Source organism: Lissotriton helveticus, chromosome 5_1 (genome assembly GCF_964261635.1).
Source record: "Lissotriton helveticus chromosome 5_1, aLisHel1.1, whole genome shotgun sequence".
NCBI classification, from domain to species: Eukaryota; Metazoa; Chordata; class Amphibia; order Caudata; family Salamandridae; genus Lissotriton; species Lissotriton helveticus.
Genome location: NC_136065.1, coordinates 162303743 through 162322708, shown reverse-complemented (window position 1 = coordinate 162322708; position 18966 = coordinate 162303743). Strand labels below are relative to the sequence as shown.

At 46.0% G+C, this 18966-nt stretch overlaps 1 protein-coding gene across 1 annotated transcript in view; it reads right to left on the bottom strand.

Moving 5' to 3' along the window:
• The window catches only part of SARDH (sarcosine dehydrogenase), a 741717-nt gene that overhangs the window by 202428 nt on the left and 520323 nt on the right, over window positions 1-18966 (bottom strand). Inside the window, exon 15 of the mRNA XM_078641957.1 lies at window positions 13720-13833. Coding sequence (XP_078498083.1) covers window positions 13720-13833 — 114 coding nt within the window. The remainder of the gene's footprint in view (window positions 1-13719; window positions 13834-18966) is intronic.

The window sequence follows — 18966 nt, the reverse complement described above, 5'->3', positions numbered from 1 at the left end:
GGGCCAAGCCACAGCAGACCCCTTTGCCCCTTCTGCCCAACACCCTGAAAGTCAGCACTATTTGTGATAACCCTGCAAGAAACATGAAGCAACCAAATGCAAAACTAATGGGTTCTGATGCAAGTGTGGTCTGTAAGGGCACACTCTGAAACCATGTGTTTTGCATTGTTTGTTCTCATAGTGCAAAGTGCTGCAGCGGGAAAAGCAGGTGGCCTCCCACCCCACAACAAAATGGTACCCACCCAGCGGTGGCTGGCATATACGGGGAAATGGAGGCACGCAAATATAATTTGAAAAAAATAAACACTCATTAAACTCAATAGGCCCTCCCTGCACTGGGCGTCCGTGCCGCGACTGCAGCCCAGCCACCAGCAAACTCCCTTGACCAATCTTGGCACTGCTCACATCCAGCATCTGAGTAACGCCCTGATTGGAGGGAACAGCCTCACTCAGCGCTCCACAGCACTTGCTTTAACCCAGCTGTCTTTGACAGCTGAGTTAGAGATGTTTAAAGTGCGCATGTGTGGTTGGCCGTTGCAAGCCGGCCGGCCAAACATACATGTGCACTTTAAACAGAGCATAGACAGTCCACCCTCCTCACTGCTGCTGTCACTCAGCAGGTCCCGCCCCGTCCTGACGCTCTGTTTGGGATGGGCAGGTGAAAAATGCAATTTAATGAATTAATATTTTATTATGCATTTCGGGGGCATTCAAAATAATTGGTTGCGGCGTTCCTCAGCCCTGTCCCCCATCTTCTGTCTTAGCTTAGCGCTGGGACGACCCTTGGCTGGGGCAGCCATGCGCTCTACAAATATTATAACATAACATTCAAGTGAGGCCACACTCCTCTGCTCCAACGAAGGAGCTGCCCCTGCCGCCACCTGCAGTAAAACTAGCCCTCACCTACCCAATTCAGGCCTACAGTGCCTGTGAGGTGCCTGTGTACCATTCTGCTATTCTCATTACCTCTGAATCCTTTACATGACCCAAATGGAGTGTAAGGATCAGACTAGCTTATAGGGCATTCTGGCCAGCATGGCTCTCCTGACAGGTCAGTATGTGATCTGTTTTATAGGCTTTTTGTGGGCTTGTTTTATGTTCTGGTGGTCCAGTTTCTACTGTTGATTTCCCTGATTTTACCACAAATATTGCCTGCAGCAAACACACATGCATGCAGTTTCCCATACCTTGCAAAATACCTATACAGCATATCTTTATAAGTTCAGAACTGCCCGATTTTCGAAATGTGGGACACTTTAACTATTTGATTCGCTAATGAAGATCACTTTTATTTTGGAGCCTGTAGCTATTTTCTGCCTAGTCCGATATTACCTGAGTAGACACCTGCCTTCGAGCAAGCCATGTGATGTGCATATCACTTGGATAAATGTAAGAATAGGAGTAATCAGTGAGAGACAACAGCGTAAGACCACACCACAGATAGCACATAGATTAGCTGGGTGACATCAAAAGCACTGTAATGTAGCATTCCTGGACAGAACATTTGTGTGACATCACAGACGGAGAAACATCTGCATTATGTTCCAAACAGTGTAAAGAAGTCATAGTGACATCACAGTCCACAAGTAGAGTCTGTAGGACATCAGATCTGGAGTGTAAAGGGGCCATCTAATGAGTGATGTCACAATAGGTTCCCAAAACCTAAGCAGACGTCATCAAACAAAGCAACATTCTAGAATGCTTCCCGTTATAGATGCTGGACTGAGTGCACATGTTTTCTCACCACTGGATGCCCCCTTTAATGTTAGCAGGATATCTGATCTTCACTCGTCTACTTCCTACCACGTGACACAGTACAAGCTGGGGTCAGTGTAAAATTTAACAAAGCACACAGTGCAATTCGTATAATACTAATAACTTTTTTTCATTTTCTGTGCCCGATTCCAGTGTTTCAAAGTCCTGCACCCGGAAGCAAAAGTCTCCGAGAGGAAGAAGCTGCAAGAGGCGGTCAGAAAAAAGTCCTCGGTAGAGGGGAATACACGAAAGCACGAGCTAAACAGAACAAATCCGTGGAGGGCAGGCCGGCCAGAAGGGGGAGTGAGTAAAAGAGGCAGTAAAAGGGGAGTAAATCGGTCTCCCTCATTTGGCAGAGTCGTACCTCCAGCAACACAGTCTGATAGAAAGTCTCTCTTCTCGGAGCTTAGATTCAGTCGCTGGGTGTGAGTCACTCTCCCTGCAGGACAGTCTCTCTCAGGGGTGGGGGTCTCATGGTTTGGAAGCACAGTAGTTACTGCTGTGCCAGTTTATTGGTAACTGTCTTATAGGAAAAGTTGCCTCATGTTACACAAACAAGATGTTACTACATTTTAAGAGTAGAGTTACATGTGCGTTTCTTCACTCAAAAATGCATTTTAGGTTGTTTTCTGGCATGCATAAGATATCCGTTTCATTTTCTATTAAGATAATGGTCTTTAACGGTGCTGATAACTTATGTGGGTTGTGCATGCTGAAAAAGTGCCCCTGCTCAGTCTGGAACCTTGAGAGGTATCGTTTTTACTGACAGCTGGCTGCTCGTGACGTCACGTCCACTTTTTGGCCAGACATTATTTCCGACTATCTCTGTGGCCATGTCCTGGCTGTACCAGGCAGGGCCGGCCTTGGGCGTTGGCGAGCTGGGCCAAGGCCTGGGCGCCAGGACTGGGAAAGGCGCAGCAGGAAGCTGCCTAACTTAATGTCATGCAAACAGCTGCTTGTCCTTCCTATTTTGTCTCAATTGGGTCCAGTAAAGACTTTGTAATCAGCCCTTAATGCAGGAGCGTATGAAGGGGGGTGCTGGCCTGCCCGGGTGTACTGAGAGGGGTGAAAAAATGGCACAAATCTGTGTTTTAAACACATATTTTTGCCATTTTGTCAAGCCAGGGGGGTGACAATAAATTTCCTGCACCGGGTACCACCTGACCTTGCTACGCCACTGCCTTAATGTACCTTACCTTAATTGTTAGCACTCCATCAACTCCCCCGCCCTCCTCCCATTTTCCCATAACTCCTGCTGTCACACCGCAATGACTCCTCTCCCCCAAAACAAACACCAAGTTTTCTTTCCACCGAGGGCGCTGTCCCAGTCAATCCGATTTGGTGCCGGTCCTAGTTCCAGGAAAAGATAGCAGTTTTCCTACATCTTGCCAGCTATTGCTTCACCATGATAGCATTGCTTCACTCTTCGCTTTTGGGCTGAGTGGTCGCTCCCCAGCTTGGTATCGTTCTGCAGCGCTTTGCTTTCTAAAACTGCCTCGTATTTATTGCCTACTGTTTGCCTTGGTTGCCGCTTTGTTTGTATGCACTTTGGAATTGCCTGTGTCACTTTCACGCTGATTGCGCGTTTTCCCCCTAGCGCTCCGCTCTGCTCACCCCCCCGCCTCCATTTTGTTTGTTGTTGTGCTCCTCTGTAGCCCGCCCCGCATCCCAGCTGAGCCGCCCTCCCACAGACTACAAACAGCGCTCCACTCCCTGGAAACGCTGTGACTCACTCTTCGCTTTTGGGCTGAGTGGTCGCTCCCCAGCTTGGTATCGTTCTGCAGCGCTTTGCTTTCTAAAACTGCCTCGTATTTATTGCCTACTGTTTGCCTTGGTTGCCGCTTTGTTTGTATGCACTTTGGAATTGCCTGTGTCACTTTCACGCTGATTGCGCGTTTTCCCCCTAGCGCTCCGCTCTGCTCACCCCCCCGCCTCCATTTTGTTTGTTGTTGTGCTCCTCTGTAGCCCGCCCCGCCTCCCAGCTGAGCCGCCCTCCCACAGACTACAAACAGCGCTCCACTCCCTGGAAACGCTGTGACTCACTCTTCGCTTTTGGGCTGAGTGGTCGCTCCCCAGCTTGGTATCGTTCTGCAGCGCTTTGCTTTCTAAAACTGCCTCGTATTTATTGCCTACTGTTTGCCTTGGTTGCCGCTTTGTTTGTATGCACTTTGGAATTGCCTGTGTCACTTTCACGCTGATTGAGCGTTTTCCCCCTAGCGCTCCGCTCTGCTCACCCCCCCGCCTCCATTTTGTTTGTTGTTGTGCTCCTCTGTAGCCCGCCCCGCCTCCCAGCTGAGCCGCCCTCCCACAGACTACAAACAGCGCTCCACTCCCTGGAAACGCTGTGACTCACTCTTCGCTTTTGGGCTGAGTGGTCGCTCCCCAGCTTGGTATCGTTCTGCAGCGCTTTGCTTTCTAAAACTGCCTCGTATTTATTGCCTACTGTTTGCCTTGGTTGCCGCTTTGTTTGTATGCACTTTGGAATTGCCTGTGTCACTTTCACGCTGATTGCGCGTTTTCCCCCTAGCGCTCCGCTCTGCTCACCCCCCCGCCTCCATTTTGTTTGTTGTTGTGCTCCTCTGTAGCCCGCCCCGCCTCCCAGCTGAGCCGCCCTCGCCCCTCCCCCTCCACTTTCCATATATGACAGTTGCTCCTGCGCGCAGCGTTTACGCGCAGCGACCGCGCCCAATCCGCGCCGAAGGTGCGCCAAAGGTAAGCCCGTCTACGCCCGTCCGCGCCTGGACCGCGCCCAGCGCCAGACCCCCTGCCCCTCGCGCTGCCCAGCCCTCCCGCATCACCTACGATGCCGCCACCCTCCTAGCCCTTAACCCCGGCCGCGCCCCCAACTGCGTCCAAGCCGCTCCTGGACACACCCATGGTCCTTTCTCTTGCTACTCCTGCAAATTCATCGGCACCAACAACATCTCCGCTACAACCACACCACAGATTCCCGACCCCAACCACCTACAATGCATCCTGCTCAACACCCGCTCGGTCCATAGGCATGCCATTGACCTCTGGAATCTACTAGACACCATCTCTCCAGACATCGCCTTCCTTACAGAAACATGGATGAACGCTTCCTCCGCCCCAGACATCACCATTGCCATCCCTGAAGACTATAAGATCACACACAAGGACCGTACCAGCCACACAGGAGGAGGAATCGCTATCGTCCATAAAAAATCAATCCACATCTCAACCAGCTCTGACGTCAACCTCGCCAACTCTGAACACCTTCACTTCCAGATCCACATCGACCCCAAGACCACACTCAGAGGCACCCTCCTTTACAGACCACCGGGACCCCGCGCAAAGTTCAGTGAAGACATCACGGACTTCATCACTCCACACGCGCTCCCCTCCAAAGATTACATCCTTCTGGGAGACCTCAACTTTCACCTTGAAAATAACAACGACCGCAACACCACCACCCTCTTGGACAACCTCGCCAACCTCGGACTTAAACAACTGGTCACTTCCCCCACCCACATAGCAGGTCACACACTCGACCCCATCTTCACCTCCAGCAATCATGTCTCCTTCAGCCACACCACGGATCTCCTCTGGACTGACCACAGCTGCGTTCACTTCACCTACAACAAGCCGAAACCCACCAACCACCTCCAACCAACTCTGCAAAGAAACTGGAACAAAATCACCATCGACCAGATCTCCTCATCACTCCTTCTAAACACCCCAGCCCACTCTTCTAACCCAGACCAAGCCGCCGCCAACTTCACCCTATGGTTATCCAACACCGCCGACATCCTAGCACCACTGAAAAAACGTCAACGCAAACCTGGCAGCAAGAAGGCCTCATGGTTCAACGATGATCTTAAGAAGTCCAAGAAACTATGCCGCTCCCTTGAAAAGGCCTGGAAAAAAGACCCAACCACTAGCACCAAGGACGCCTTCAAAAACGCCACCCGCACACACCACCAACTAATCCGAAAGGCCAAGAAAACAGCATTCAAGGATCGACTAGACAACAACGCCCACAACAGCAAGGAACTTTTCAACATCGTCAAGGAATTCACCAACCCCTCGGCCAACTCCAACGACATCACCCCGTCTCAAGCCCTCTGCGACTCCCTAGCTCTATTCTTCCACAACAAAATTGCGGACATCCACAACAGCTTCGACAACCAACCCGGAGACCAACCCACCCAACCATCTGATGGACATTCACCCCCCTCGAACATCCTTAATGACTGGAACCCAATCTCCATTGAGGACACCATCCGCCTGATGAACTCTATCCACTCAGGATCCCCCACAGACCCATGTCCGCACCACATCTTCAACAAAGCAGACGCCGTCATAGCACCGCACCTCCGAGACGTCATCAACTGCTCCTTCAACTCCGCCACCTTCCCGGAAAGCTGGAAACACGCTGAACTCACCGCCCTTCTGAAAAAACCCACAGCGGACCCCACCGAACTCAAAAACTACCGCCCCATATCGCTCCTTCCTTTCCCAGCCAAAGTCATCGAGAAAGCTGTCAACAACCAACTCGCCGCTTTCCTCGAAGCCAACAAATCCCTCGACTCCTCACAATCTGGCTTCCGAGCAAAACACAGCACTGAGACCGCCCTCATCGCAGCAACAGACGACATTCGAACCCTACTGGACAATGGAGACACAGTCGCCCTCATCCTCCTCGACCTCTCTGCAGCCTTCGACACAGTCTGCCACAGCACCCTTTTACAACGCCTCAGAAACATCGGAATACAAGGAAAAGCACTCGAATGGATCACCTCGTTCCTCACCGGAAGAACCCAGAGAGTCCGCCTTCCACCATTCAAGTCCGAAGCCACTGAAGTCATCTGTGGCGTACCACAAGGATCCTCACTCAGTCCCACCCTCTTCAACGTATACATGAGCCCCCTCGCGGCCATCGCTCGCCAACACAACCTCAACATCATCTCCTACGCGGATGACACTCAACTGATCCTTTCTCTCACCAATGACCCCAGCACCGCCAAAACAAACCTACACGAAGGAATGAAAGAAGTTGCCGAATGGATGAAACAAAGCCAGCTGAAACTGAACTCAGATAAAACCGAAGTCCTCATCTTAGGTACATCCCCCTCTGCATGGGACGACTCTTGGTGGCCGGAAGCCCTTGGAAAAGCACCCACCCCGACAGACCACGCACGGAACCTAGGCGTTATCCTGGACTCTTCTCTCTCAATGAACAGACAAGTCAACGCCGTATCCTCATCCTGCTTCAACATTCTTCGCATGCTCAAAAAAACATTTCGCTGGATCCCCACCGAAACCAGAAAAACAGTCACCCATGCTCTGGTCACGAGCCGACTGGACTACGGAAACACCCTCTACGCAGGTACTACAGCTAAACTCCAGAAGAAACTCCAACGAATCCAAAACGCCTCAGCCAGGATCATATTAGACATCCCGCGTAACGAACACATCTCTGGCCACCTGAAAGACCTCCACTGGCTACCCGTCAATAAGAGGATCACTTTCCGACTGTTAACCCACGCACACAAATCACTCTACGACATCGGACCAGAATGCCTCAACTCACGACTGTCCTTCTACACCCCCTCCCGCCAACTACGTTCTTCCAGCCAAGCCCTCGCCACTGTACCCCGCATCAACAAGACCACAATGGGAGGCAGATCCTTCTCATACCTGGCAGCTAAAACATGGAACTCACTCCCCACCTACCTTCGCCTTACCCAGAACCACCTAGCATTTAGAAAGCAACTTAAAACGTGGATATTTGACAAGTAATCCTCCTCCCCTCCCTAAGCGCCTTGAGACCCTCTGGGTATGTAGTGCGCTATATAAATTCTCTGACTTGACTTGACTTCACACATGGTTGCATTTTACAATGAGGAAACCGCGTGTGCTGAAGTATTCAGTATTTGGGGCTATGTGCTCCCATGTACTATTTTACACCTATGTTGTATGGTGCTTAAATGTGCTACAACTCATACACTTTCCCTGTATCCACAATTATGTTAATTCAAATGAAAAATTTTCATTCACACACAGCTTTGTTACACATGCACAACTCGGGATACACACGTTTGTGTAATGAACAGAGTTGTGCTACCGTTCACACACTAGTTATTAGTCATTAATATTCGTTATTAACATACTACAGCCACGAATCGGCATTGCAGGGGTTCCACCATGATAACAGCTATGCGCTACAACATCAGAAATATGAAATGGATTGTTCATCATAGGGTGGTAACCCTGAAAATCCCTAAATCTGGGGATGAAGAACCTAGCCCTTGGGTGATCAGTATTCACAACACTCACTGGAGTTGGAAGAATTAGATGTCAAAAAGAAAAACTTTTCTTTGAGTTCCCTCGCTCACCAGGGTTTCCCCACGGTGACATGCTTCATCATTGGGGCCATCCCAGCCCTCTACGGGATTGCCCGTAATAAAGTATGTAAATCTGGGCACACATTTTTCAGCTTCCTGTTTGCAAAATATGTACTCAAGTCGCATCATCATTATATATTTATCTATGTATTACAGTATTATTGTTTTATACATGTATAACAATGTATTTTATAAACAAACATGGATGTCATTTCGTACTGATTTGAATTGTTTATATGCCTCAAATATGCTTGCTAGGTTTCTTGGCCTTATTAGGCCCAGAACTCAAGGTTGTAGATTTGTACATTTCTGCAAAACATAACCCCACATAACCTCAAACTCATGTACTTATGTAAAATGATGAGCCCAATATTGTATTTATGAATTATATTTACTCCTCAAGTACGTTTTTCACTTCCTTGTGGGGAATATCCTGCCACATGCCCATTGATGAGTGTTTGCTGAACGAAATGAGTTTCGGACATGTGATTAGGGGCCTAATATGCAATCAAGAGAGGACTAGCCTATTAATATGTGATACAGGACTCAGAACTGTATGGGGAAGAGGGGAAAACCACACACTGGATGCAGGAGTTCCTAACAATCACTCCACCTACATCCATTGCCTTGCTTTTAACGCTACCAGAGGCCCAGATAGTAAGATAACCCCCTTGGGCACTGGGACCACTGTATAGCTTTTGACTTTCACTTTCACGTCACCATCATTGCACACTCAGTAAAATACCAGCTCTGCGGTAATACAGGCATTTAAGCACACCCGGGACACATACGGTGTCACTGGATGGGCCCGATGATTAAGCATGCCACCAACTAGGTTGGTGGGTGAGGGCTTCATGAAAGGAAACTAAACAGTTTTCCCCCTTCCCCATACAGTCCCGAGTCCTGTATCACATATAAATAGGCTAGTCCTCTCTTGATTACATATAATAAACCTGGGGATACGGACTGGCTACCCAGTCCTCTCACTCTCCTTGATAATTGAATGTGATTAGGGGCCACATGCATCAATGAAAAACAGAATCTGCCCCTTTGCGACCTGTATTTTTGCATTTGGGATGTATCATCCCAAATGCAAAAATCACAATTTAAGGAATCGCAAAATTTGTGATTACTTAAATTGTGTTTGCATTTAGGGAATCGCAAATTGCAATTCTTTAAATGCAATGCATTAACATAAAAAATTGCGATTTCGCAAATATGAATTGCAAGTTACGTTAATCTCAGGTTGATGGTTATTTGCGATTTCTTTGAAAAATGCACTAAAGTGCATTTTTCAAAGTCCAATGTTACACACACACATGCCCTTAGGGTATGTGTGTGCGCAACATGTGGTAAAATGGAAATTTCAGGGATGCAACAGGGTGTTCTTTTGGCACCCTTGCACCTTTGAAATTACCTGAACAATTTCCGAGAACCTATTGGGTACTCGCAAATTGTGCATGCCCATTCATTCCTCTGTATTCCGAGTTTAGTAATTCAGCAATTACTTTAAGACTGCTGATCTGGACCCATTTTATGAAGCAGTGACGTCACCATTCCAGAAATTAGAAAACATCGACAACCGACCCAAATTTCACTTTCAACCAACAGGGAAAAGGGGTTGTAAAAGCACCATCCTTAAGAATATGATGCTCAAGAGGGACCAAGAGAAAAGCCAACGCGCTGTCCTACCTGGACTAATGTGGCATATGATAGGTTGGTGGACCAAACAGATGTATGACAGACTCTTTTGTGGAAGTCGGGATCTATATGAATCTCGAAATACAGATCTCATCACACAAGAACTAGAATTAATTTATTGAGTGCCGCAAAGTATCTGGTTTCCAAAACAGTTAATAAAGACAAACAAACACAACATCTTGATAAGACTGTCCCCCAAGGCTGAAGAAGATGCACTCTGGTACCTGTTGGGGCACATATTGGCATAAACTGGTACAGTGGTGGCTGGTGACAATTCAAAGTGGTAAGGCATAAAAGTTGTCGATGAGTATTGCGCACAAGCGTAACAAAACTTCAGGGGCCCCCCGGCAAACTACATTTAGGGCCCCACCTCCACATTCAGTCAGGAGCTTTCGGGCTAGGGTGCTGTGTGGAGGGAGCCCACTGGAACCCAGGGGCCACCACTGGTATTATGTTGTGAGAAAGCTGAACCCAGTCTGGGCTTGTGAGGGGGGATGGGGATCTGCATTTTAAAGGAACTTTGAGAAAGCAAAAAGGGTTCTAAAGCAATGATGAATGTGTACTCTTGAAACATTTAAACATATTAAAAACTGGATGAAGCGTGGAAGGTGCTGAATGCTCCAGGACTGGAATTGTAATCCATAAACAGCAGAGAAATGGGTCGAGGTATCTAGCTGTGAGGTTAGTGTGCATGGCAGAACTGGGTACTAATGGGAAGTGCGCTTGGTCTATTGATCTGGACTGTTATGGACTTGCATTGTACATGAATAAAACACCTAGGGCCAGATGTAGGTAATCCCAGTTTACCTACTCTTAAATACCGAATCATACCGATTCGGTATTTAAGAACAGGTAAATGGGATGTAGGTAATTTTTCTGTAAAAATTACCGAATCGGTAAGTTTCGGTAATTACCGAATGGGTATTTACCGATTCAGTAATTGCCATTCATTCCTATGGGCCTGGAGGCTCATAGGAATGAATGTCAATTACCGAATCCGTAAATACCGATTCGGTGAAAGGGGGAAACATTGAAGGGTGGCAGGGTGTCACTTTGACACCCTGTTGCACCCCTCAATTGTGCATGGGTGCACATGTTGCAGACATACATGCCCTAAGGGCATGTATGTGTGCAACATGGCACTGTTTGAAAAGCACTGTTTGAAAAGCAAAAAAAATGCTTTTTCAAAGGTTTTCATTATTTACCACCAACTTCTAGTTGGTGGTAAATAGCGATTCCCAAAAAGGGGAACGCACTCATTTGAGTGCTCCCTACATTGCAAATTCGGTAATTTACCGATTCGATATTTTAAGGAATCGGTAATTTACCGATTCCTTAAAATACAGAATCGGTAAATTACCGAATTTGCAATTTAGGGCCCCCTACATCCCAAATGCCCAATACCGGTCGGTAACGGCCAAAATTCGGTAATTTCGTCCGTTACCGACCGGTATTGGGCCACCTACATCTGGCCCCTACTGTTTAAAGTCTTTCTTCTATGTAATCAGAGTTCTTGTGCAGTGCTCTAGTGTTGGAACAATCTATGTTCCCCTCACCATACAAGTTACGCCTGTTTATCTGTTTAGCACCACATGTATGACCAGCAAAACAGTGATGCTACAATATTTCAAAACTTGTTGAGAGGCACCATATAAATTAAGGATTTATGTTGTTCATAGATGAAAATAAAACGAAAATGCATTTCTCTTACTAAGCACACACACATTTATGTAGACGGTGCACAGTACTAAAAGTAGCTCATGAAATGGAGATGGAGCTAAGCACAGCAGCGCAAGTTCTGCTAGCTTTCATTAAATGTTTGCTTCTACAGCTGGTTATGTGACATGGAAAGTGATATGTATGCTTTGCTACTGTCTGATAAAATAAAATAGAGCTGAAGTCCTTGACGCTCGCCATCTAACAAACCTCCCATGAAATGGTTGAGTGTGAGCTATCCGTGCTCAACTAGTGGCTAAACATTTGAAACAGTTTTGAAGCGCACAATAGAAGAACACAGAGACACCTCAGCAGGAGCCATTAATTAAGTACCTCGTTAATTAACAATACGGATGTAAGTTGCAAAAAAAATATATACTTCCCAATTAAAAATTAAACAGCATACGATGCGATTTCAGAGCATCATGGGTCATAAGAACAAGCATTTGCAATGCAATAGGTCTCGCATTCAAGCAAGTTTGAGCTATTGGCATTGTAAATGAGAATGCCTTTTATTTAGGTCTTGGGTTTTAAAACATAAAAGGCATTGTTATTTACAATACTATTTGTTTAAACTCTCGCAAATGCGAGACCTATTGCATTGCAATAAAGGGCCTTCTCGACCACTTGTTAGATTGCAAATATCAGAGGAAGAGACCTGCCTGCGACGTCTTCAAAGTAGTGATCAATAGTGCAGTGAAGAAGAAGTGTAAGTGTTGTAGATTATACAGACACTAAGTGTGAAGTGAGAGTTACATATGATCCAAGCTATAAACACTAACAAAGCACTCAAACACCTTTTGCTCTGGGATTACACCGGTGCAGCTCAGGAGGAAGAGCGGGAAGGGGGCTATTTCCTGCCCTATCCATGATTTGAGTGTGTAGTGTGGCATTGCATAATCTCATTGCTATCTTTGGCCTAAGAAAAGCACTCCAGATCTAGTAGGTCCCAGGCTTCACCTCCAGTGCAGGGCGGCCTGTGCTTTATGGCAGGCATGGAGGGAGGGAGGGATGGTGTCGGCTGCAGCCCCAGCCTTGTACAGTGCCCCTGCTATTACTAGTGAGCAAGAGGCACGGAGTATGGTATTGGTGGTGGTGTTGACAGTGGTAGAATTGGTAATGGTGGTGATATTGGTGGTGGTGGCATTTGTGGTATTGGAGGTGGTGGTATTGGTGGAAGTGGTGGTATTGGTGGTGGTGGCGGTATTGGTGGTGGTGTCATTGGTATTGGTGATGGTGGTATTGGTGATGGTAGTATTGGTGGTGGTGGGGGTATTGATGTTGGTGGTATTTGTGTTGGTGGTATTGGTGATGGTGGTATTGGTGGTGGTGATGGTATTGGTGGTATTGGTGGTGGTATTGGTAGTATTGTTGGTGTTGGTATTGGTGGTGGGGGAGGTATTGATGGTGGTGGTAGTATAGGTGGTGGTGGTATTGCTGGTGATATTGTTGGTGGTATTGGTGGTAGTATTGGTATTTATTGTGGTATTGGTGGTGGTATTGGTGGAGGTATTGGTGGTGGGGGTATTGGTGGGGGTATTGGTGGTATTGGTGGTGGTGGTGGTGTTGGAGGTATTTGTATTAGTAGTGGTGGTATTGTTGGTGGTATTGGGGTTGGTGGTGGTATTGGATTTGGTGGTGGTAAGGGCGGTGATGGTATTGGTGATGATGGTATCGATTGTATTGGTGGTGGTGGTATTGGTGGTGGTGGTGGTATTGGCGTTGGTGGTGGTGTTGGAGGTATTTGTATTAGTGGTGGTGGTATTGGTGGTGGTGTAGGTGGTGGTGGCATTGCTAGTGATATTGGTGGTGGTAGTATTGGTGGTGGTAGTATTGGTGGTGGTGGTGGTATTGGTGGTGGTATTTGTATTAGTGGTGGTGGTATTAGTGGTGGTGGTATTGGTGGTGGTGGCATTGGTGGTGGTGGCATTGTTGATGGTATTGGTATTGGTGGCGGTATTGGGGTTGATAGTGGTATTGATGGTGGTGGTGGTATTGGGACCCTTGTACCTATAAATATTCCTTCAGATAGGACCAGTCAAGCAACCAGGCACAAGTGTGTCTTTGATGCACCTTCCGATGACTTCCATCGTTATACCTACCCATCGCTTATGAGGACCAAGCCCTGCAAGAAGCCAAGTCATCAAGAAAATAATTTGCTCAAATCATTTTTTTTTACCTTTAAATTTTGGGGCAAGTACAGAGTCTGTGTCTCCAGGATTGATCAGGCTAACCGTGATGTCACCCTCAGTACCGCCAAATTTATTCAACAAACATGTGTACACAGTTGATCCTAGGAAAACGAGAGAATGCATGAGATCAGTGACTTTAAAATTAAAAACCTTTAGCACTTACAACACTCCATCAACATGGTCCCATTTTGGGGGGGTCCTATGCACAGGAGATCACAGTAGACACAGATAGGTTTTCAATGATTGGCGCCCCATCAAAGTAGACAGACTTCAGCAATGATTATAGAAAACAAAAATCACCTGCACATTGTGACTGGAATGGTTTCTATTTGAATCTCTGCAAAGATTTTAAAATCCTTGATGGAGTATGGGGAAATTATTACTCTCTCGCCTACAGGCTGCAAAGTAGTTTTGTACCGAAACCACCAGTACGATATATTGGAGAACATCCAAAATGGAATATTTCACATATTCTGAATTTGCCACATTTTACATATTCTAAAATGAAACATGCAACATTTTAAAAACAACTCTTCAGAATGCTTTCTCGACCTGCTGAAGATCAGAAGAGGATTGGACCCTGCTATTTTAGTAAAATCTTTGAAAACTCATACCTCCGGTTACTCTTATTGGATTTATTTTTTATGTTATTCTTTTTAATAAAATTTACTATACTGTTCATTTTTAGTTTGGGATTTTTTATGTTTTGAAATTATTACTGTTTTAACACTACATAAATACATTACACAATGCATTCAATTAAACCTGTCTGCTCTGTGGTATAGCTACCAGGGAGTTGAGCCCAGGTTAATTTAGTAACTGTTTGGTTCACCCTGACAATTTATGGTAAATATTACCTGAGGTGTGCCACTGCCCACCCCAAATAATTAATCCACTTTCTTACGTTGATGTTCCAAGACTCGTTTAGACCTAGGACATGTGTTTTGCAGTGGCATGCAGAGAATTACATTAACATTTAAAATATGTTTCTAAACTGACAGCAAGCATGTACTTTTTGCATGTTTAATTGGCGTGGATTCATTTTGATTGCTTGCACTCAATGTTTGCATTATGTGTTTGAGGAACATGAAGGTTGGATGTGGATGCCCTGGCTAGCCCTGGTCTGGCTGAGATCAAGGCCCTCTGCATGGAGAGGAAGCTGAAGGCGAGCTTGAATGCCAAGAAAAGGGAGGGGGTATGAGAAAGCCCCCATGGTTTGTTAAGTGGCTCGCCAATCTTAGATAGCATCATAGGAGTGTTAGGGTAGCATCCCAGCACAGGAAGAAGTGACCTCCCAGGAACATCGTCACCCGTGTAGTCAAGGACAGGGAGTAGTATGTCCTCTCGTAGCCGGACCCCATCAAAGCTGGACGCTCAGAGGCTGGAGCTCACTGACAGGCAGCCTGAGAGAAGGCCTTAAGCTGAAATTGGCAACCCTTGCCCTGGAGCAGAAGTGGACAGCCCAAAAGCGGAGGAGAAAAAGGCAGAGGTTACCAGGGAAGCAGCCCTGAAAGAGGAGAAGGGAACCCTTGCTCTAGAGGAGAAGACGTCCAACTGGGCCTTTGAGGAGAGTTGGCCATCCATTGCCCTAAAGAGTTGGGGCTGGCAGCTGAGGAGAAGGCAGCTGCAACCCTGGTTGCCGAGGAGAAACGTGTAGTAGCATCTCTTGTGCTGGAGGAGAAAAAGATGGGCTTTGAGGTGGGTAAGGCCCTAAAGGCTCATAAGAGGAGCCAGAGGAGGATGAATTTGTTTTGCAGTCCCAGTGAGAATCGGAGTCCAGTGATGATGCCGAAAGCAATTCAGAAGCGTCTAGAAGAGGAAACTAAGGTTCATATCCCAAAAGACCTGTCTACAAGAAGGAAAAAATGAGAACCCCTTAGGGCCCCAAAATGTCTGAAAGGGGGAAAGAGTCCCAAAATACATCAGAGAAGCAGGAAGGTGGGAACCGAGAAGGAAGAAGCCCTTTGATTGGCTAGGTGCTTTTACTGTCACAAGTCAGGGCACAGTAAGGTAGACGTCTTGTGCTCCAGGAAGGTACTTACTAGTGGGCATTCAGTAGCGTTGGCTAGTGTAACGCTAGGTGTAGCGGATTCAAAGAAGGATAGAGAAGAGCATGCCCTAGCGTCTCTTTGTTAGGAGGTGGGCCCAGCAGGCAAGCAGGCGATACCAGAGAGTTCCAGGAAGGTCTTCCAGAGGATCACAGTGTATGTGGTCCATGGTGGTGCTCTGTGGGATACCTGTGCCACTCGGACTCTGGAGGTGGAAAGGTTGGTATTAACCCTGGACGGTGAACTCCACTCCGCTCGTGGCGCATGCAGAGTTTTAGCACTCTGCATTCACTAACAAAGTTGGTGAGCGCGAGCGAGGAAAATCGACCTCCCGGCGAGGTTTTTCCTCGTTCGCGATCATCAACATCAAGTTGCCGAGCGCGAGCAAGGAAAATAAACCTCCCAGTGAGATTTCTCAATGTGGGGGGAGGAGGGGGTCAGGTTTCTCATTGCGAGTGGTCGCGTATGCTCGCGACCGCTCGGGTTGAGAAACTGCCTGTTCACGTTGAGAAAGCTGCCGCTCGAGTATAAATCTACTCGTGCGGCAGAAAGGAAAGAAGCGCTCGCTTGCGCTGTACATGGTGCCATTAGCGATGATTGCACAGTGCAGACAAGCATCCGGCACTGAATATCACCACAAACGGCACTTTTCTACCGCACTACGCCACTTGCGGAGCTTCGCGTAGCGCGGCTGAGTTCTTTTTTACCACTTTGCTGAGTTTTGCGTAGCGCAACTATGCGAACTCCACCCAGGGTTAGTTTGTATACCCAGAACAGTACCTGCAGGGAGATATCTGTGGGGTAAGGATTGCTAGTGAGGCAACAGTATGACTGCCCCATGGCTATGGTCTCTTTAGAGTGGAAAGGGATAGTTGCCCAGGGAAAGGAACCTCCACCTACTTGTCCATGGACTGCATTCTTGGCAGTGAGATCCCATAGATGAGAAAAAAGGGCAATTTTGATGGATGCAGCTTCAGGTTTACCCTACTTGTGGACTTTAAGCATAATAAACTTTAACCGGGATGAACCTGTTTGAAGTATCGGATACACGCTCAGCCTGAAATCACACATAGGTTCCAGTCTACTGCTTCCATAGACTCATAGTGCTTTTTGTTGCTATTTTCACTTAAATCTTAAAATATTCATACATTCAGGGTCCTCTCATTGGATTTTTGTCGATTTGGTGTCATTCATTTTATAACATTTACTCTAGGTTTCTAACAGCTAGGGGTTTTTATTGTTTGGCAGTTTTACTTTATTCCTGCTTTGGCACTGCATACATACTTTACACATTGCCCTAAGTTAAGCTTGCCTGCTCTGTGTAATAGTTACCAGGAGGTTGATCTCCGGTTAATATAATGACTTTTCAGTTTCACCCTGATGAGCTAGTGCTATTCTTTCTTGAGGTGGGTGACAGCCACTCCCAAATAATATTTCAGTTATTTACATAGTGCTTATGGAAGATTCCCATCACAAGCAAAAGTCATGTTTTGCATTGGTGAGGAATGCACTGGACCCAAAAGTGGCTCTGAAACACAGGGAGCCTTTAGGTGCATATCAGAGGATGCATGAGTAGTGAGTGGTGAACACATGGCCAGAGAGGGAAGTCCTGAGTGGACCGTGATGGATTGCAGCTGGCTCATAATGTAGTATGTTTTTTTACAGCTGTATGCATGAAAATCACGGGGGTTCTCAAATTATATGGTAAGTTATGCAAATATGAACCTATAGGAGGCAACTTTTCAGGAAGTTTTTTCATATTTGAAGATGGTCCTACTATACCGGCCCATCAACCTCATAAAAAGTATTATATTGGCCCTATATATTTTTCCTGCACTTTAAGCATAGGCCATTAAACAGCACATTATCACACTACACAGGCCAATCATTGTCTCCAGCACCAACAGAAACCCATCATCACCACCTTACATTCCACTACAGGCCTTTCAACTTTCTCTGCCCCGGCACCCAAACACATTGTCTCATAGATCAGCATACAGGTGCATCAACCTCTCCTACTGCATCAAATAAAGGGCTATCAACTGCATATTACACCTTTATACCTAGGTCCACCTTTCTCTTCAACACCATGAGATAGGTCCATCAATCTTCGCATAGAGGCCCATAACCAAACCCTGCCAGAACACACAGGCCTATAAATCGCACTTTACAAGGCAGTTTTATTAATCTCCTTAACACCATCATTCTTGTTGTTGTAAAGCTTTTATTCGACACTTTGTCATAAAGCCAACACACACATATAATACATACAATTTAGTCATCATTAAAAAAAAGAAAAAGTGTTTTGGTTAAAATTAGTAATACATTATCGACCATACTAATGTGCAAATTCAATAGGTACAAGTATACATAAAGTGCAGGTCCAGTGCCATTATTTACAAAAATTCATAACGTGATTTCATACATTTATAAACAATCTTCAATCCGGGTATCTTACAAGACCATAATTTAAAAACGAATAAAACGTTATAAATAATTAAAAAATGCCAGATAAAACAATCTTATAATAACATTCCAAGTTTCTTTCTAGTTATGCAAACACCATGGAGATACCTACTTAAACCAAATATTAATAGTTTCGTAGTAGAAGATCTAAGTATACGCTCTGCCTCTTTGAATGACCTTGTACCCATATCTCTACAAAGTGGTATAATCCATTTCTTGCGTAGTGATACATATAACGGACAAAAAAAGAGAATATGAGCCTCGTCTTCTTTACATTTTAAGTCACACAATTTGCAATTTCGGTCTTTACTTACCCCACCCCACCGATAAGTATTAGCATTAATTTGCAAGACCCCGTATCTAAATTGCAAATAAACAGATTTGGCCAGAGGTGGCTCAATTTCATCCATAAAATATTCAAACGAGGGATGGTCCTTAAATTGCAAAAACTTTTGAGTTAAAATACCAGTAGCTTGTCCGTATACATTAATATTCACATAATACCAATAAGCAGATTTCACTTGTTCCTTACAGATATTTGGTGAGGTGATTGACAATGCTGGTGATTCCCAAAAATGTGATAAGCCAATTTTTATCAGCCAATGGGAAACATGTCTCAACCACTTAATTGAGTTAAAAGTATCCAACTCCCTTACTTCCACTAAACCTGCTCTATAATCAGCCAGTTCCGGGGTAGACCATAATCTCACCCAATAAAGC